The 21243-nt window shown below is 45.3% G+C and overlaps 1 protein-coding gene across 1 annotated transcript in view; it reads left to right on the top strand.

Annotated features, from left to right (window-relative positions):
• The window catches only part of LOC8041161 (activating signal cointegrator 1 complex subunit 3), a 124707-nt gene that overhangs the window by 72287 nt on the left and 31177 nt on the right, over nucleotides 1-21243 (top strand). The window contains exons 28-31 of the mRNA XM_040220363.3: nucleotides 5409-5529; nucleotides 9055-9187; nucleotides 9275-9400; nucleotides 19274-19385. Of these exons, the coding sequence (XP_040076297.2) occupies nucleotides 5409-5529; nucleotides 9055-9187; nucleotides 9275-9400; nucleotides 19274-19385 (492 nt within the window). The remainder of the gene's footprint in view (nucleotides 1-5408; nucleotides 5530-9054; nucleotides 9188-9274; nucleotides 9401-19273; nucleotides 19386-21243) is intronic.

Raw genomic sequence — 21243 nt, 5'->3', positions numbered from 1 at the left:
CGTTCCCAAGCCAAGCAACCGTGTCTGCGTGGCCCAGTCGGTACCGTGTCTGGCTCGCAACCCTCATCCGCCTAAAACTCATCAAGTTTCTTCTTTAAAGCAAATGAATTGCTTTATAAAGTGAAATAATTCTAGACGTGCGGCGACCTTTAATTCACATTACATGTCATGTTTTAATTACTTTCATTCCACGCGTGGCGTCATGTTTCACTTGACCGTCGACCGATCAGGATTTTTCCATCCCGCGCCACTGATGCCGACACAGACGCCGATGCCGACTTTTCTACGACACAAGCTCCTTTAGAAGACATGCGCCAGAGAAATTTTTTTTAAATTCTTTATGATATTGAAATGAAATTGTGGTGCTTAATCTTTTCTTTATAAATCTTGTGTTCAATTTGAAATGGCTTGTTTCTTTATGCTCTCGATGCAATCTATAGGCAGAAAAAACCATGTTCTTATGCATACGTGAGGAATGGCAGCACACTTCAAAAAGCCTAGTAAAATAAACTAATTCACTCCTTTTAAGCCACTGAGTAAAGTGAACAACTTAAATGTGTGTGACACTTTTTTTCATTTTAAAATAATTAAAAATAGCAAAAATACCATTTTATTGGGCTAACAAATGTTTCTTAAATTTTTTCATAAATATGAAAAAATATATGTTCTAACAAAACCTAGATAGTTGCACTCTACATATTCTAAAGTATATGCATGCCAAATTTGGTTGAGATAAGACAATATTAAAGGGACCATGAAATGACCTTTTTACTTTTTCCAGATAACTTTTACATTAAACTGTCAATGTTCACTGAATGCCGAACAGGCATCCGTTTTCGTCTCGGTTTATTAACTTCTACACAAAAAATTATTGAAATATCGAATTTTCATTCTCTCCAACTGATTGCAAAAGAAGCCGTGACGTAGACCCTTTCCGGAACCGAAAGTTCTCTCGGCAGTAGGAGAATGGGAGTGTTAGCGGCAACGAGTTGGGGTGCGCCGGTAGGTTTTACTGCGCTGATGTCACCGACGTATTTCCTGAATCGGTGCCTCTCATCGCCGCATCGCAGCTGAGCGAAATTCAATGAGATATGTTGCGCTACAGCGACAGCATGGGACTAGCCCCATACGCCGGTATGCCTGTTGGGATGTGCAGCGAGTCTTCCGGTGAAGACTCCAGAAGTCAACCACCCCGTCATTGTTGGCAGAAGGGCCGGCCCGTGTCAGTCGTTTGCAAAGCGACGTAGATGGCGTTTTTCGCGGCCTCGGAGATGCAGGAGCGAGCCGACGTTAAAAAAGATACGTTTGAACTACGAGTGTCAGCAAGAGCCACGTAAATACCTGTTTACACTCGGAGCAGACGCGCGCGCTTGATGGAAGTCTTGTATTCGCGCTGTTTGTAAGCGCTTCGGGACCGTTCTTTTACGATTGCAACTCGATACTGACGCGACATTCGGCAAAGAAAGGTTGGACAGGGGTTGTATGTATACCTCCCACGAACTGTTATAGCTCGACAGTGACATGCAGTCTGTCAGAATAAAAATGGCATACCAATAACAAAGTGTACATACCGTGTTACGAAGGTAATCCATGCGACGTTTATTTGAGCTCTATATCACACAAAACAAGAAGATAGAATCGACGAGAGTCCCTTTTCGACGAGTGTTCGTCAACACTGCCTCGGAAAACAAGGGGAAGAGATTGACCTCACCTCTTAATCTAGAATTGAGGTCAGTGATCAAACTATAATACGGGAAGGGTCCACAAGGGTCGCGCGGGCATATTCCATTTAGCACGCCAGCCGATTGTAGGCAGACGGTCTTGCGACGAAGCAACGCAGCGCCGAGTCGGAATGCCTGCTAGGCCTATACGCTTCGTCGGAGTCGGTGGATTCAGCGTTCTTGTTCGTCGTGGTCTGTTTTAAGTACTGTTTTCTTGCTGCTTGAAGTCGGCACGCGCGGGAAGAACACGTAGAAAAATAAACGTTCAGTCAGTCAGAGTTTTGAGAGGAAGGAAAACAAAGAAAATAAACGTTCGTCGCTGGCCAACACCCAAGTAACTGTCGGCCCTGCCCTACTGCGCAAGCGCAGTAGTTGCTTCGTTTACCACACGATAGATGGCGCCTGGCTCTCACCATTATCAAATTTGGCAATTTTCGCCACACATCTCTAATTATGCTACAAAATGTGGATCTGAATATTATTTAACAAAACTTTTAGGAAACATTCGCCGGCTATTTAATGTTTACGATCGTGGTGCTGGTGAGGTAGGCTCTTACCCAATAGGCGACCTGGATTTGGCTGACGTGCTCCATTTCTGCGGATGCATCGTAGTGAACAGGCGAAGGAAGGAAGGCGCAAAAGAGTCCAGTTTTCTTTTAAAAGTTCTATAGCAAATAATTTTTTTTGGCTCCCTATTTTTGTGTTTTTGTGTTTCTTTTCACACCTTTTACGACGTGCAGTGGATGAAACTCGATTTTAAAATCATTTCATGGTCCCTTTAAGAACAGAAATTCTTGTGCACAAACTGTGAAGATGACCCAAAATTACATACAAAGAAAAACCTGTTCGAATGTTACCATAGATGTGTAGCTATACTCTTTCGCAGTGCGAAAAATAATATTTTGTTAATAGATTTTCGTGAGAAATTGAAGCTACAGAAGACTGCAATGGAAGGAGGCGGCTAGGCCTACTTGTCGATGCAAATGTGATGGTGGGTGACGTCACAGCTTGAATCACGCAGAGAAAAATGGCTCAAATTCATGCTGTTCTGGGTTGCCTAGAGGTCTTCAAACGCTTATTTGACTAATTTTGTGATCATAACCGGCACTATATTTTTATATATCATATATAAAGATCCAAAAACAATAAAGCACCATAAAACCCGAAATCACATTTTTTGCAAAATACAGTAAACTCTCAGTTGAGCGAACTTCAAGGGACCCAAGGAAATAGTTCACTTAACTGAAAGGTCACTAAACTGAATATATTCACTAGAATATGGAGCAGCATAGGGCACAGCATACATCGAGTGATAAGTGTGAAATGCAATTTATGGAGTCATGTGCATCGATATGTACAAATTGCATAACAGTTAATGTTGCTGCCTTTCTCATATTAAAAACAAAAATCTGTAATTTTCTTTTGCACCGGCACTCTTAAAGCACATGAAGCAACAAAGCTGTCTAGAGAGTCTATGTTTTTTTGCACTTCCTCTGGCACAGCTTGTTGCTGTGACGAAGCCATACCGCAATGGCGTCGTCCACTGGCTTGAAATATCCCGTGCAGAGTTGTTTCCTGTTGGGATTGAATGCAGTTTCTCCTTCAAGCTTCGACTTTTGCTTCACTATCGTTGACAACGTGGACAGTGGAATCCCATCATCTTTCGCAACGTCCACTTGCCTTTGATCGTTGTCCGGACACTGAAGGATTTTGAGCTTTTCTGATAGAGACAACCGCTTCCGTTTCGTCATACTTATTATGAAAGTGGGTGCACAAACTGCCGTCTTTACCCAAAACTAAGATGGCCCAATGGAACCGATGACAAAGAAAATACAGACACCACATGGCTTGTTTTCGTCTACTGCACTGCCGCTTTGCCTCGGCGACGCTCTAAACGCCAGCGATGATACACCGCCGCAGAAACGGTGGCGTTTTTGGGGTGGCAGGCATTGGCTACGCCAGCACTGCAGAGCACAAAACTTCGTTGAACTGATCCGCCGATCAAGTTTGTTGAATTGAAATATTCACTATTCTGAAATTCATTAATTCATTTAACTAAAGCATTTTTGCATAGGCTGCATAGAAAAACCGCCGGGGATTTTTTTAAACTTCATTATTCTGAAATATTTTTTAAACCGACATTGACTCAAGTGAGAGTTTACCGTATTACAGTCGAACCCGGATATATTGAATTCAAAGGGGATTGTAAAATAGTTTGATATAAATTACAGAGAAGATGCAAGCGAGCTGGTGAACTTTCAACATTGTAAAACCCAAGACGTAGGGCAAAAAGAAGAATAAAAAAGGGGACAACACGGACACAGGTCTCAAACTCAGCTGAACATTTATTCCCTCAGCCTTGCTTATAAAAACAACAAACCTCCATCCCTCGGTGCATGACGTCACACTGTCAAATACTCTCTCACTCCACCCTTTCCACAACTCGCTCCACAGTTCGTAAACAAGATCAATAAGCCACCTCAGACCCCAACTGAATCACTTCCCCCAACCCTCAAACTTGACACCGACACCAGGCGGGAAGTAGCAACTGCTCCACAGATCGCTGAACCAAACCAAGCCTATAATCTTAACCTTGAGGACTTCGGTGAAACACGACAAAGCGTGTGACCTCCAAAGGCAGCATTTCCTAACCCCCTCCCCAACCCTCTCTCTCCCTCTCTCTCTCTCTCTCTCTAGAAAAAAAAAATAGAAAAAAAAAATTAAAATTAACAACAAAAACATTTTTGAGGAACCTTAAACCAGCTGCGTACAAACACATATTTCCAAAAAAAAAAAAAAAAACAGAAAATTATCTGAATAGAGCCTATTGTATTCTTTAAGATAACAGCTGCAAAAGACTAGGACAACGAAAGGGACAGGACAACAGCTGTTGTCCTTTCGCAAGTGTTCTTTTGTTTTAGTGTTTTTGTAGCTGTAACTTATTTCTATCATGTCAAAGGGGTATGTACAGCAACGAAATTCTAGCCCCTATTTTATCATCTAAATGTCAACCACGTTCTGGCCACACCACAGAGAAACCAATTTTTTGCTCACAAAGACACTGAAACATTTTTAAAACGAATAAACTAAATTTTGTTACGTCGAACTACCCATAACAACAGCGCCGCTCCGTGAAAGTACGGCAGCATGCTGTGCATGCTCGAGCCCTGTCGAACTTGGCCGAACCGCATTTCCCTTCTTTCCTGCGCCTATCCAACTCCTGCTGGGAGCGGACATCCCAAACGGCCAGGTAGTAACACGTTGATGCCGCCAAGTGGCGAAGCTCCCAACTGTACCAGCTTCCCTGTAGCTTTGCCCATGAAGGTAACTTGACGTCACGAATTCGCCGTGGCTCCAGATCTCTCGGAAGTGCATTGCGCTCTCCGATGGCTGCCCTTTGAGTGCTCTCTGGGATCGGTCGTTGAGAACAAAAAAATATAGCCATCCGGTCAAAATACAAATGTTCGATTATCATTAGCCAATTTTGTTGGTCATGTTTGATTCATTTCTGGACGTGAGATGTATATTTCAATTTTAATTTCGGTATCTCTTTAATACCGAATCACCCAGATTGACACTCTCATATTGTATTCTTTATTGCAGGGGTGATAATGCAGTTCTACACCTCCGTGGAAGTGTACAATGCGTATAGTACCCCATGTTGTATGTTATCTATTTTTATTCCAGGTTTTGATTGCCACTTCGACCCTTGCCTGGGGAGTGAACTTCCCAGCTCACCTGGTCGTCGTGAAGGGAACTGAATACTACGACGCAAAAGTGCAGCGCTACGTGGACTTCCCCATCACAGGTGACTTGAACTAACTGGGTAAGATGTTCCCCATCTCATCAGTGGGGAACATCTTACGCTTACATTTTTCTTTCTGCGAAACAAGTTATGCTTGTGATAAAGTGGTAAACTAATGCTCAATATGACGGAAGAATCACAGAAAGATAAGAGTAACTTTCGCATTAAAAATAATGGAAATTTTGCCCCGTTGTTTGTGAAACAGTTTGGCGGTCAAATTTTTTAGGCAGCAACAATGGGCGGGCATTATGGATGGGCGAGGTGTATGACAGAGCAGACCAATCCGCCGAAGACACCTAGCTCATCCATCTCTCCGCTCAAGACGCCTAGTGCGAAACACTGATATGCATTTAGCGGGTCTCCCAGTTGTCCAACTGAATATCAAACTTGGCAGACGCATCTAGAGGGGAGAATATTGCATAATACTGTCGAGACTGGTTATAACGAAGTCAACAGGAATCGAAAATCACTTCGCTATATCCACTTCTTTGTTATATCTGAACTCCATAAAAGTAACACGCAAAAAGAAAAAAAAGAAAAGATAGCACGGGGCGTCATGGGCACATGTTTATCGTGCCTGCAGGAAGCGGTCAAGGCTTTTTGTGCACGCTTTCGGCTAGATCAGGGCTGCATCTCGCCAACTGCGAGAAGCTCTGATCGAGAAAAGATCCTGCTAGCTACGTACGGACCGTGTCGACAGCCACTGCGGAAGGAGTCTACTGTGTTCACATAGTTTATACCTATCTGTGTTCAATTGCCCTTTGTTTCGCTTTACTTTTAGTCTTCCCAGCTTTTCGAAATGTACAACGATTTCGCTACTAGGCTGCAAGCACGAGCTGTTTGTTGGAAGGTGCATGTTGGCTGCGGGAACTTTCAATCAGGTGTAGCAACTGCCGAAGATAAAGCTACGAGCTCGGGTATCGCCATTAAAAGAAGTATTTGTTCAGGGTGTTGTAATAAAAATCGCGAGGAAAGCAAAAACTGTTACTGATTCTTTTTTTTTTGGAAACGTGTTGAGTTTCGTTAATTTCTGAGTGAACTGAGCGACGGGAACGGCAGTGTACTTGCGCTCGTTATATAAAAATGCCAGCACGTTGGCGGTGCGGTATCATTTTAGTTCTTGTTATCACATCAGGTCGGGCGTCAAAGTTCAGTCGAATCTCGTTAATTCGAACCTGAGGGGGACCGAAAATTTGTTTGAATTAAACGGAGTTCGAATTAAAGAAAGGTCATTAAAGGGACCATAAAGGCCATTTAGTTTTTTTTTTAAAAAAGAAGGTGTTTTCGGAAGCATTGGGGTCCTGGCATGCCACACAATTTTTTCTAGAACGTTGTGACTCTTATTTCTGTACCTGCAAATAAATTTGCGAAACCGAAACAAACATTCAGATTTCTTCCCTTTTTCGCCTCTGGAAAAAGAAGTGACGTCAGGGAGCACTGTCGGCATCGGTAGGATTTAGTGCACACTCAGTGTGGTTTCCGTGGTTTGCTCTAGTGTACGGCGGTCTGTGAAGAAAACCTGGAAGAAATGGACCCAGACTCCAGCTGACGTGAAGGTGCTGCTCAAAGTCTTTTGGTCGGAAATGCAACTTACAAATCCTGACACCGCTGTCCACAGCTCTACGCAAGACGACGGCGCGCAAGCAAATGCTGCGCATTGCTGCATCGGTCGGCAGTTTATGCAAACTAACGTCGCCCGATCGACCGCACGTCTTTAGCCGACCTTTCGCGCAACCTACTACTGCAAATAAACGCGGCATGATTGGTGAGACACCGGTTCGCAAAGCGAACACAAGACGACGCACGAAACCATACCAAAAGTCCGCCGCCCCCGGCGCTCGTACCTCTTTTTCTTTTTTTCTTTTTGTCCATGGTTGCTCAATGCTTGTTACGCGCCCGAGGTAGCAGTGCGGGATGCGTTCAACCAGTGACAAACGGAGGGATCGCTTCAGATTATGCTTTTATACATGGTATGAAAACCTATTAATTCCCAACTACGACTTCAAAAGATTATCCAACGTTCAAATAAAAATTTTTCATAACATCTCACCACCGAAATCGAAACCAAGAGCGCATCTATCGTTTGAACCAATCGCCAGACGAAGAGCTCGTTGTCATCACGCTTCGACGGCGCACTTTAGTTCACCTTTCTGCCGCCGTCTCGGTGGGGTCTCAGGCATCGTTCCCGGCGCTATTATTACCGCGCCTGTTTGCTCGATTGGTGCGGCACCCAAACTTCTGTTCGGGCTAGAACTTGGTCAACAGTATCTGAGACGTGCCTGACATCCATTTCAATCGTCGAATAAAACTTCGAAACTGCCTTCATGGTCCCTCTAAATGGAGTACTTACGTGTAGCGCTGCATTGGGTGGCGCATGTGCACTGAGCTAACACATGAGTGACGAGTTCTGGGACATTTATTTACACCGATCACCAACGGAAGTAATCCGTGATGCATGCCTGTGCGCGGTTCCTCAGTCGTGAATCAACAACATCGCTCGGAGCTTGGAGACTAGCTCTAACGCGGCATCAGCATTCTCTTGGCACGAGAAGTAGCGCGCGGTTGTGTCCAGCGCCGACGCTACGTCAGTTGCACTAGGTGGGGGCATTTCTTCACTGGCATCAGAATCTTCACTACTAAGGGTTGAAGGGTCTTCAGGTGTGGCCTGTTGAATGCACGTAGCCTGAATGATCTTGGCGTCAGTTATCCATGACGCCTGGAATCCAGATGACGTCAGTCGCACGCCCACCGAAAACACACCGAACCGCAGCAACATGTGGGTGCAAGGCAAGAAACATACTGTATTAGGGGCGAAGCTCCTTAGGGTCTAGCCTTGTCCGTCCGGCGTCCGTGCTCACCGTCCGGCGTCCGTGCTCACATCGATCTTGCTGGTGCTCGTGCTCGTGATCGTGAGCTCACGTGCTCGTGTAAGACAAAAAAAAAATAGTATGTTTGTGCAGTCGACAGGATTCAAACCTATGCGGGGAGACCCCAATGGATTTCTAGTCCATCGCCTTAACCACTCGGCCACGACTACGGGACGAGTAGGGGGCTCTGAGATGTGGTAGTAACTCAAGAGCTGGGGATGTCATGGATGAAACGTTGCATGTAGCCGCTCAACGTCTATGCAGGAGAGGGCGCTGCGATGAAATGCGTATATAATCGTGTTAAACTTTGCATGCATTGGCTCAACGTTTATAGACGAGAGGGCGCTGCGGTCAAATGCTCAAATGCGTAGATAACCACGTTCCATACCACACATTCTCTTTCTGACATGGATGATAACGAACGAAAGGCTTGGCATGCTGCGGCTCAGCGTCTACGCAGGCAAGCACCACCAGAGCTTCGCCCCAATCAACGTCATTCACGACGTGGAGATGCGGTCATTTTTTTTAATGATTTTTTTTTATGATTTAAAAATTCAAAGCCAAATTGAGGTTCCTCTATTCTCCGTGCTTCGGTTGCCTGGTCTGCTTTGTGGCGCAAAAACGTGCACCCTAATCCCTCGCGGTTCTGTCGCTTGTCCAGACGTGCTGCAGATGATCGGACGAGCGGGGAGACCACAGTTCGACGACCAGGGTGTAGCAGTTGTGCTAGTCCACGACCTCAAGAAGAAGTTCTACAACAAGTTCCTCTATGAGCCTTTCCCCGTAGAATCGAGGTACTTTGCCATTGCTTCCTCACGGACGCAGTGTTAGGAAGCTACTTCCGGGCAGAGGCTTACCGAGAGGGATCTTTCTCACGGCAGTCTGCTGGATGTCCTGGCAGATCATGTGAATGCTGAAGTGGTAGCTGGGACTATCAGGTCCACCCAGGACTGCCTGGACTACATGACCTGGACATACTTCTACAGGAGGCTGCTTCAGAACCCCAGGTATTTTTACGCGACGTTCCTCTTGCCTGCATCCTAGAGTTCTGTTGTTTCCTGTGAACCATCAAGGACATCTTTGCTAAAAGGGTGTACACCGATGAGTTAAGTGGTCTTTTATTTTGAAGTTTTGAATGCTTTATAACATAAGCCCCTACTCCCAGCCTTCCGTCATTCATGCATGACCTCGTGGCAGGGCATGTTGGCACAGCTGATCAACAATGTAGTTGAAGCTATACTCCGTTTTACTTATGATGGACCGTAGCGGATGCTATGAGCCATTCCAGCCAATCTAGTACTGTAAGCGCATTGCATGACTACGCGCCCGGCCTATTGCAACGTCCTCCCGAAGGTCATGTTACACTCGCGTGGTATGGGATTGGCTCCGGCGACTTGAAGAATCCTCCACTGTCCACCGTAAGGTGAAATGGAGTACAGTTGCCGACCAATTTTTCGGACTTGGAGGGGACCCTGAAATTGTATGAATAATCAGGCGGTTCGAAAAATTTTAAGTTCTTGTGCAACTTCCACTTTATGTTGTTCACTTTTCAGTTGTTTAATCTGTTTGATCATGGTGCTGCACCGTGATCAAACAGATCACACCTTCGTTGGCACAAACAGCGAAATTGAAATTGGCACCGTTTGGCACTATTTGTAGACAACGTTTAGTCCACCAAGCTCGCTTCAGTACTAAGCCTATCGGCAAAGAACCTTCGCACTCAAAGACCACAAGAACGACAGACGTCCGCTCTTCTAGCGGTCGCACTTGAAAAACACGAACCACGAGAAGAACTGGAAGAACTATAAGGATGGGCAGACGGCAGTCATGTTGGCTATAGCAAAACCGGAAAACTCGACTATAGCCTCAACCCAGCTTGTTTATTGCATAGGACGTGGTATCAAGACTACAGGGCAAAATAAAATAAAACCAAAATGGCGATGACTAAGCTCGTGGCGCTATCGCGGCGGCTGTATAGTGGCTGTAAACTGAAGAAATCACACAAATTATGTCAGAAATATTGAGCAATAAGCTTTATGGTGTCCAAAATTTCAGTCAATGTCAGTGATGTGATTGCTGCGCCAATTGCGCCAAACTGCGCCAAGGGGCTAACCCTGCTACATACTGCTACATTTCACCGAAATATGGCTAATCTGCGCCAAGCCTGCGCCAAAGGACCAATTTTGGTCGCCTTTCAAAAAGGAAACTAAGAACCGTAATTTAGCATGCATTAGCTAGGTGGCACAAGACGCCGCCCGACACAAAGTACCCTGCATCAATCGTCTATTCGGTCTTGCACGATTTTTCCAGTCGTCTTGCGTTTCGCGCTCTCGTCGTCTCGGGAATCTCGTCTCGCGCCTTTTTCTTTTTTTTTTTTCAGCGATAGACGTGGGCGTGTGCGGACGCTCAGACGTTAGTGTGCCGGGTTCCAGCCATGCCGTCATGCTGTGAAACAAAACCACGTTTTTGCGTGGCGAGAGTTACTTTGTGAGCTGAAGCGCTCGCGCGACCACAGTCGCCGTGGTCGCGCGATGTCGTGTGTTGCCGTCCCCACGTCGCTGCAGATATGGCGCTTTCTAAACTGAAACGCATCGACATTCCTGCTCTTGTTTAAACCATACGCTGCTATAAAAAAAACCTCTTTAACTCAATTAATGCTTGGCGAAGTTTTGATTACCTAGGTTTCTCTCGGTGGGCTTTCTTTCGAGAGGGACCCTGGTACGTGAAAAATCTGCCGCGAAAGAAAGTTGATGACGGGAAGCGAGCTAAAGCAACGAAGGCAATGTCTGCACGCTGAACCCGCACAGCGCGCTTGTTTGTCTCGAGTTCAATCGTTGCACATGCGCTCCAAGAACTTTTTGACCTTGATTCGTAATGTCTTGCATCGATACTCTCAGGTTCTTTTTTCCTGTGTGTTTAGCCTGTACCTCGCCTGCCGGCCTGGGAAGCACGCGCCGCTGGACAGTTACATTTTGCATACTATTTTGGGAACCAGTTGGCGATGGAGCGGAGTGGCATGGTTGCGGTCGAACAGTCGTTGTCTCCGCTCGCGCGGCGAATCACGTGTAACTGCAAGCCTGCCGAAGTTGCCCTCACGTGCATGTGAACATGATTGCACGAGAGGCACCAGCCGGGACGCTTGCAATTCATTGTTTTAGGCCTGGTTCGCACTTACAGCTAATCCGCTGCCGCCGAAGCGGAATCGGCCGCGGCAATGCACAGTGGACGCTACGCCCGGCGACCGAATTCTTGCAGATTCGCCCGCCGATTCGCAAGTGTGAACCAGGCCTCAGGTTTGCTTACTTTTTATAAAAATCTGCCACGTCGGGAACCAGTAAAACGATCGCAAGTGTTTTTTTTTTTTCGGAATTTTTCGGCAACGCTTACAGCTTTGTATACTTGTGGGATGTCTCAGCACCACAAACACAAGCAGCGAGTTTTGCCCAACACTTCACATCACAACACAACACAAAGTGGCCTTCGTTTGTCCAGCACTTAAAACAAATATTTATTTTTCTAAGAATATATGCTCCAAAAGTCACTTTTTCTTCTCTGAAATACACTGTTTTGGCTGCTCCAAAAGCCACTTTTGCTGCTCCAAAACACTGTGTCGGCTGCTCCAAAGTCCACATTTGCTGCTCCAAAACACTGTTTTGGCTGCTCCAAAAGGCGCTCCAAAATGGCTTAGGCCAATCACATCACTGCAATGTTCACATTAACTCTATGGTGTGAGTGACAGTTCGGTATGCTCCGAGTGCTCATAGCGGATGCTATGAGCACTCGGAGCCAATCCAAGGCCGTGTGGGTGTCACGTTACCTTGGATAGGAGGCACAGCGACACGCGGAAAGCGTATGACGGACTGCCTCCACAGTGTGGGATTCGCTAGGATAGCTTGTAGCGTCCGCTGCATCAGGAAGTAAGGTGAAGCGGAGTATAGATATCTTCTAGATGGCAAATCTTCTAGGAAAAAAAAAAAAAAAAAATCAATGACAGGTTAAGAAAAGTTTATGAGGAAGAGAGGAGAAAGCAAATGCAAATTTGAAGTGGAGAGGAGGTATCTCCTCTGTTTCGTTTTGGGTCATTTTGGCGAACAGAACACAAACAACCTTTCGTGCCGGAGTCAGGCTGAAGACTGAGCTCTCGGTTATTAAAGGTAAAACGAAATAAAAGAAGAGACGCCTCGTGTACGGGGCGCTTAGGTTATGCGAAGCAAGGAACAACTTCGTGCGAACGACAGTTCTCGTTCGCTCTCAGGGACTTAGGAGCTCGCAAGCGTCGGCGACTCCATCTGTTCCATCTCCCAAGCTTTCGTCTGCTTCCTTCTCTCCAGCTCACAGATACTTCTTTACCTGTCGACCGGTTTGCCCAGAACTGAGTGACTCCAGCACTTCTAGACCCTCTCGCAGAAAAAAAATAAAGATATAAAAAAATATTTAGAAAATTGTAATGGATAATTTTGTAACTTATTACAGCAAGAAAGTAATTAAATTACAAGGATTGTTACTCGTTAAAGGAAGTAACTGAAGTGTTACAATATTACAGTAAAATGTAATCAATTATAATACATTACGTACAAGTCTGGTGTTAGCTAGCTGTTTTTTTATGGGTTCTTGTAGCCAGACTGGCATTAAACCGAAAGTCAAGTGTATACAATTGTGCTTTGTGTCTGTGAATGTGACCCAGATATGACTGTGAAAGTTGTATTCATTTACCTAACTTGCCGGGACTGGTTGCATGTCGTATGTGCAGGAATGTGTGTTTTTGGTCATGGCTCAATGACACATGGGCATACAAAAAGAAGCAAGCATAGAGAAATGGGGATATTTTCCTGTTTAATATGCTGTAAAACCTATATTCGGGACCTAAGTTTTCTTCCGATCTGGTGTGGCAAGCATAAATGTACCAGCTGAATTTCCCAGTGTTCAGCCAACTTTTTGCTTTATGCTTGCAGCAGTAATTTGCAGGTCGGCAAACTTGGTCCATCATGAAGTTTCCAGAAATGCTGGGGGTTTTACAGCACTAGGTGTTCATATGCCTACCTATAACCGGACATGTATGTAACATATTACCAGAAATACCGAGCAAGCGCCCTCCCAAAATTTGGAGATAGTAATTCGCCTAGATATAGAAGGGGCCCTTACTCGGATCGGAGCCGAAATTGAAGATGGCGGCCACAAAATGGCGGCCAGTAAAAGTGAAAAAAAGAAAGCAGTTTAGCCCGCATTATTGAAAACGTTTATTTACGGACACTGCAGTCAGTATTCAATTCGGAAAACGGAAATTTTGGTATTCACCTCGGTCGCTGTCAAAGCCACAAAACGATTCCTCAGAATCAGATCTAAAAATGAGGTCCAGGCCCTCGGTCTACAGCTCATCGGGGTTCCCGGGGACAATGGCGCCGATGCCAGACAGCTGTTCATGAAGATCGCCCTCCTCGCCGCACATCCAGAGTTCCTTTCACACTCTGAGAACCCGTACAAGGTGTCGGCAACTTCACTAAAGATATGGGCACCGTTGCTCAATTTGCGTCGTACCTTTGACTCCCTGAAGTTGTGTTGCAGCAAAACTTCATACTTCGTGTCCCTCTCGCGTACCCTCTTACAGTCCAACTTGAAATGGCGAGAGGGCAGGTAGATGTTTTTGCCATTCTTCAGAGGTCAATCCACAACTTCGAGTTTCTTTTGCACCGTATACTGATGCTTGGCGAACAGAGACAACTGCTCCCAAAGCAGGCACCAAGGAAATAAGGAAATGGCGGCGATGGCTGGTGGTGCGTTCTAGCAACCTCTTGGATTGGATTGGATTCAATATTGGCTTTGTACACTGCGACAACCGAAAAGCCCGAAACAAAGCTAAAAAAAAAAATGCCTTCGGGACAGGTGGCAGCGGGAGGGGGGCACTTGCTCAGTCGTGTATAGACCGTTTTATCGTGGGTAGCGCCATTTTGAGAGCGAGAAATAAAAGGGAAAAGAGCTACCGGCGCTTTCCCCCTTTCTGATTGTGTAGAAAGAGTAAAAGTCCCGGATGGAGAGGCTTGGCCGGTGTTGGATGTCTGCTGTGCCCCAACTTCTTTCGCGCTTTCTTTTCTTTTTTAGATTCACAAACTTAATTAGAGCCACGGGCTTTGATGGCAACAGTCCCCCGGTCATCGGGACACCATTGCTCGGTCATAGGGTGCACGAATAACGACAGAAAGCGTCGAATACCGCCCAAGGACCTCGTAGCTTGCATGGAATTAGGCAAGGCACGCGCGGCTGCAATGTTTTGAAGCTCCACCGCTTTCTGCGTGACTGGAAATGGTGAACCATTCATAAATTTTTGCTTGCAATAGGCCCATTTCAACGCAGCCGTTTATAGTAATGAACAAGCGATACACGAAACGGGAACCTCAATTAACTTTTGTAAACACCCGGAGCTGCTACAGATCGTTTTGCTGCGCCGCTTTCATCTTGCGTGTCCGTGTTCTCATATTTCATTGTGGATGAACGACGAAGACGTTCTAGATGTGCTTATATCGAACCGCAGAAAGCGTCAAAGCAGCCACGAATTATTTTACTATTTCATGCAATATTTTGAGTACTAACCTCCAATTTCTATCACCGACACGTTCGCTGCCGCTGTTCCCCCCGTTGCCGCACTGGCGGATGCCATGACTCGAACAAAGAAACGTACACACTGTGCTCGAAGACGCGGATCGCAACACACGAGTCGTACCCTGGAGCGACTCTCCAGCGCTTCAAAGTGCCCAATCAACGGAAATAACCCAAAAAACCCACTAGCGGCACTCCAAGGAGCGCTTTTGCCGGCTCTCTGGTATCGCACAGGGGATCGCTATTCAGGAAAACCGTTAGAACTACCTTTTGAACAATTTCTAGCCTCACCCCGCGGCGGAAATAAGCCTTCAACTAAGTGTTGGAATTGATGAAATCGAGTCAGTCACAACTGCAAATTATAAATATTAAGATAAATTCAGTTACGAAATTTTACAAGCTGAAACAGCAATTATCACGAGAAAACTGGTACGCACCTTGCGAGCGTACCCCATGTTCATCGGCGGTACAGCGTTCGGTGCGCGCTCCATTCACAAGCTGTTCCGAGCACAATCGAGAAGATGGTGTTGAGGCAATGTCTTTCCGGTTTACGAACGCAACCCACTGCCGCCAAGACCGGGGTCATGTGGAAAGCGATGGAGCTTAAAGACATTGCAGCCGCTCTTGCCTTGCCGGATTCATTGCAAGCTACATAGGTCCTCGGACAGTATTCGACGCTTTCTGTCGTTATTCGTGCACCCTATGACCGAGCAATGGTGTCCCGATTACCGGGGAACTGTTGCCATCGAAGCTCGTTACTCTAATTAAGTTTGCGAGTTAAAAACAGAAAAGAAATTGCGCGAACGAAGTTGGGACACAGCAGACTCCCAACACCGGCCAAGCCTCTCATCCGGGACTTTCACTCTTTCTACACAATCAGAAGGGGGGAAAGCACCGGTAGCCCTTTCCCCCTTTCTCTCTCGCCCTCTTTCAGTAAAACGGTCTATAGAAATGGGAAATTCCTAAAAGATGTGGGAAGGGGGGCACTTGCTCGAGTGAGGGCGCATGTTTGGTATTTTACGGTACTATATAGTGAAACCCGTTTCGAACAAACCCATGTACAGCGAATTATTTTCTATATCGAACTAACGGAAAATCTAAATAAAAATGTGTGTAAAAATAACTTATTATATCAAACAACATATTGGCAATATCGAACTCCCCCCTCCCAACCCCCGAGAAGGCTTCCAAAAACGCGCAAACAATCGTTTTCTAGGCAGTCCCTTCCCACCCAAGAAGTAGGAAAGGGGAGGTAAGCTAAAAAAACAACTCTGCACACATGTACAAAAAATGCAATAAACGAATATCTTGGATGGTAAGTCGCACGAGTTTATTTCTTTACTTTTGGCGATATGACCCGTGTATGACGAACGCTTCGTGAAAGTTCGTTGTAAAGGGTTTGCGCTGTATCGAACTGATAGTGGTGTTTCCTGCTGTTCGTTATAAATGGGTTTGACTGTATTGGCTATATCAAACTTTTTTCCCCCCGGGAAGGCTTCCAAAAATGCACAAACAATCGTCTTCTAGCCTGTCCCTCCCCCCGCCCCCTCCCTTCCCAAAAAAAGGTAGGAAAGCAAGAAAATTTCAAAAGCTCAAGTTGCAAACAAAATTGGGAGATAAGCTAAAAAACAAACACTTTCCAGCACATTGTTACAAGGCAGAAACAAAGAGATGAGAAAAAAAGAGAAGCTCTCGCCTTAAAACGAACGCATCGTGGAAGTTTGTTGTAAATGATTTTTGCTATATCGAATTTCTTGCTATATCGAACTGATCGTAGCGTTTCCTGCTGTTCGTTATAAATGGGTTTGACTGTAGTAAGGAGTTACTTCTACCTAGTCACTTTTTTTGGCTAAGGAATAACATATTTGGTTACTTTTCTAGAAAAGGAACAAGTACCATACAGTTAAGTATGTAGAAATTATGCTTAGTAATTAAAATGTTTTCTTCTGTTAGAACATTCCAGAATTGCGTCGGCATTGTTTTTTTAGCTTTCTTTGTGGGTGTCGGCGTTTTGAAGGGGGCATTAGCGTGGGCAAAGCGGCCGCGAGGATAAGAGGGTTGGAGCGGTTCCCCGCGGTCGTTAGGAAACGTCTCGGGTTTCGGGAGTCTGCTGGGACAGATCCCTGGGACAGCCCGTTCTTGCAGCTGCTTGTGGATATGTTAACCGAGTGTGCCTGTGTATAGAGGTTTTTGCTGCTTAGTGTAAAATTCTCGCTTTTTGCCCGATGCAATAATTTAGCCGTTGGCGCCAGCCAGACTGAAAAAAAATGCAGAGAATGACTCTACAAGGAATTTAGGTGTGGCGGTTGGAGCACCAGGCTGACAGCTCGCCGACCATTGGAGAACTGTGTACCACGTGTGAGTGGTGATGTTTGAAGAGATTGGTCGGTTCCTGAGGGGAAGGGAGGCCCCTACAGGCCCACAAAAGGAGTGCGGAGAGGATAGTATCGAGATTGGAACTTTGGGATTCGATGGAGAGAAATTGGGGGCGGGGTCGAGCCTCAAGGCGAGGCAGGATGGTCTCCCAAGTGGGACTTGTAACTACAGTGTAAATAAATGCACATAGTTCTCTAGAAGCAGTGAGTCGACCCATCACTCAGCGACGTTCGTGCCACCACGCTCCAGACCATCGGAGCGGAACCTGCCTCTCACACCACTGGGAGGACCAACAACTTAACTCCATACTTAATTACTTTTAGGGCCAAGTAACGAACAACGGTATTTCGTTACTTTTGAGGAGTAATGTGTTCAACAGCGTTTAAAAAGCCTCGTTTTAACGCTAATCTCAGTATGCATCTATTGCGACAAAAGCAGGTGGGCAACCCGAAAAGCAACTAAACAGATGACAGTATAGCACCATTTATCGCTGAACATGTTAGACGAACTGTACAGCTGGGAATGTCCTTCACCCAGCAAACACAACAAGGTTTGTTGGTTGAACCTTCTAGAATCGTGTAGAAGCAGAATCTAAACCTGGAGGTTGCCAATGCAGGAAGGCACAGAATCCATTGTCAACTTGGAACTTTAGATGCAGAGAGAACGAAGGAGAGAGTGGAATCCCAGATTCACCAGCTCTTCCTGAAGCAGAACACTGCTGTTCCTTCAAGCACGTTGACTCTTCAGCATTGCTGGAGATGTATTCTTAAGCGGAGAAACATAACTGAGGAAATCTTTGAGAGGCAGCAACTGCTTAAATGCAACTGCTACTGAAAAGAAAACAATAAGCCATAAAACAAAAGCAGTTCTGTATTTGGTCGTCGGAGTAACGAGAAAAGTAACTCGCTACTTTTGAGGATATATAACGAGTAACGTATTTAGTTACTTCTTGAGCGAGTAACGAGTAACATTATTTACTGTATATAGGCATGTATTGGCCGCATTCGTGTAATAGCTGCACCCCTAAATTTAAGCAAAAAAATCCGAAGCAAATATATTTAAAAATTACCCGTGTACAGGCCACACCTACGATTTTGGAATGCCTGAAAGTGTCATCTAATTCGTAACGCAAAAACTCACTTTTTTTTTTTTTAATAATATTGGCAGGTAGGCTTACCTGGCTGTGGCAGCCAACAACATTGAGGCACTCTATCCTGTCTGTTTGCGTCTCTCGCTTTATCTCGTACCAGACACAGTGCATATCTTTGTGTTTGCGAGTACCCCCGGTTTCTCGCTGTCATCCACTTCAGGCTTCTGGATGGGCAAGTACGCAAATTACATGGCTGGCTTTAAACTCAAAGTTGATGCCTTTGCTCAAGACAACAGCAAAAGAGCGGCCGGGCGAAAGTTTGGTGTTGACTACAAATCTGTACGCCAGTGGTGCTCCCAAGAAGATGAACGAAGGAAGACTAAGACAACAAAGCGCACTTTCCGAGGGCCTGTTTCCCGAAGTTGAAGATTTGCTCCTTTAATTTGTAACGCGGTTTCGACGGAGATGCTGCGCATGAAAGCGCTCGACATTGCACGGAGCAAGGAGATACCGGCAACTTTGTTCAAAGCCAAAACTATGGTCGATTGAAAGGGACTTTGCACGCCTGTCTAAGCAATACCAATTAATGTTTTCTTGTTCTAACAAGACGTGTGAGTACTTTCATTTAATACAAAAAAATAGTAAAACGTAAAAAAAGAAAAAAAGATTTCTAAAAAATGTTTTGTTTTTCTCCATGTAATGGTTGCGCCCCTAGTTCTCACCCGAAATCATTAGAAAATACCTGCGGCCATTACACGCATATATGAGGTAGTTTTTTTTTTTTTTGGTAACGTACATGTCTGCCTGTAACCCTATGTTTCAGCTACTATGGTCTGGAAAACACGGAACCAAAGCAGATGAATGCCTACCTGTCCAACCTTGTTACCAAGGCTCTCCGAACACTGCAAGACTCCTCTTGCCTGGAGGTTGACACAGTAAGTTGGGCATGAGCCATTATTCTTTTCAGTTACATGTAAACATAGTATATACGGTCGAACCTGCTTATAACAAACCCATGTATAGTGAAATATCGGATATAACAAACAAATGTTTGCTGCATCCTTCTGCTGCTATATTTTTATTGTTATTTTATCCCATATGAATAAAGTGGAGGCAGTGCTGCGGACATAACAAAAGAAAATGTCCAAGCATCGGGATTATGTTTTGCAAAAATTACTAGAAAATAGCATTCCAGAATCCCAGGAGTATAAAACATGTTTGCTTTTCGAGTTCGGTTGCAACATCGCCAGTCATGGAACAAGTAGAAAGCAGGGGAAGGGGGCTTGAAAAGAAGCGGTGAATGCGTACGGGAAGAGATTCGATTTCTCTTTCCTCGCACATAAAAGTAGAAACCAGACATTTGAAACAAAAAAAGATTGAGGTACACCTAAGCACTTATAAGTTGTGAATGTGAAAGCATGTACATTATTATTATAATGCAATTAAATCCAAACGTGCTAGCAAGCTGGACAAGAATGACGAAAATAATCCCTGGAGAAGGGGGACAAGAAGGGGAACACACGTGTTGGCGCGCTGACTAGCGCTGACGAACACGCAGTGCCAAAAGGTGGCCAATCGTTGAAACCGACGCGCAGCATCAGTTTCAACAACCGGCCATTCCATGGCGCTGCGTGTCCGGTGGATCGGATCCTGGTCGACACGCGCTAGCCAATGGGATCAAAGCGATGTAAAAGGTGCCGTGGCTAACCGGCGAATGGGAGCTGGCTTGACTTGGAGAAGGATTTAAGAGCCTTTTGGCGTGGTTTCAAAGCTGATGACGTTGGTTCGCTCCATGAGGCAGTTAATGCTTTCGCATTAAAAAGAAGGATGAACAAAACACCGTCTGAAACATTATTTTGTTTCAAGACGCCGAGCTCGAGCAGACGGCGCAAGGTGGGGGACGCACAGAAGTTGTTGTTGTTTAGCTTTATTGTTGAAGGAAGGCGCTCATTGCCAAGACGGTGCACGCTTTAATCACGTGCCTCTCAAAGTCAGCAAGAGTGACTCTCGTTGTATCTCTTGCAAGCATATTTCGGATTTTGACATTCTGCATGCTTTTCGATTAGATGCTTGATGCTTTGCAAAGCTAGCGAGAGTCACTGGAGCATGTTTCAAATATCAAGACTCTGCACACTTTTCGGTCGCGTTACAGCACCATCCGAAAGGGGGAAAGAAAACAAGAGGGAATCAGGTCTCTGTCTTTCTAAAAAATTAAGGTACACGATAACGCATTTGCAGTGATCGGCCCATGTCCAACACTTGCCTAGATTGCCAGACATGCTTATGACCGCTGGCGGACGCAGAAAGAACTTGTGCGAAGTTGCTTCCCGTTTCATCTATTACCGCCTGGAGCATTAAATGTTGAGCTTCCTTTAATCATATATCATTTTTTAATTTTTTTATTGTTTGCAGTTTGTTGAAAGTGCATACTGTACCTATGTACCATATTCACAACGTGCTCTCCAATCATGCCAAGGTAGTGCGCACACTTCATGCACATCTGAGGCTCCTTGTTTGGCTTACGCTCTCCCACAGCGCGCGAGCTTTCTGAAGGAAAGCGCGCTTTTAGGCATGTTGCAAAGTGCGCTCGTAACTTCTATTGTGATGAAGTGAAATGCAGCTTTTCGGAGTTTTGACAAGCAGTAGAACTGCAATGAGTCAACTCAAAAGTGAGCAAAAATTTCGTGAAACCCATGGAGCGCGGCTTAATTTTAGTGCTTTCTTGATTGACTTTCTAAACATGAGGTGCCAGGCAGCAAGATGTCGTAAACTTGTGACGATAGTGTGAACCTG

The sequence above is a fragment of the Ixodes scapularis genome, unplaced genomic scaffold (assembly GCF_016920785.2).
Source record: "Ixodes scapularis isolate PalLabHiFi unplaced genomic scaffold, ASM1692078v2 PGA_scaffold2__306_contigs__length_199485367, whole genome shotgun sequence".
Taxonomy (NCBI): domain Eukaryota; kingdom Metazoa; phylum Arthropoda; class Arachnida; order Ixodida; family Ixodidae; genus Ixodes; species Ixodes scapularis.
The sequence above is the reverse complement of the archived record's forward strand: the minus strand, read 5'-3'. Positions and strand labels throughout refer to the sequence as shown.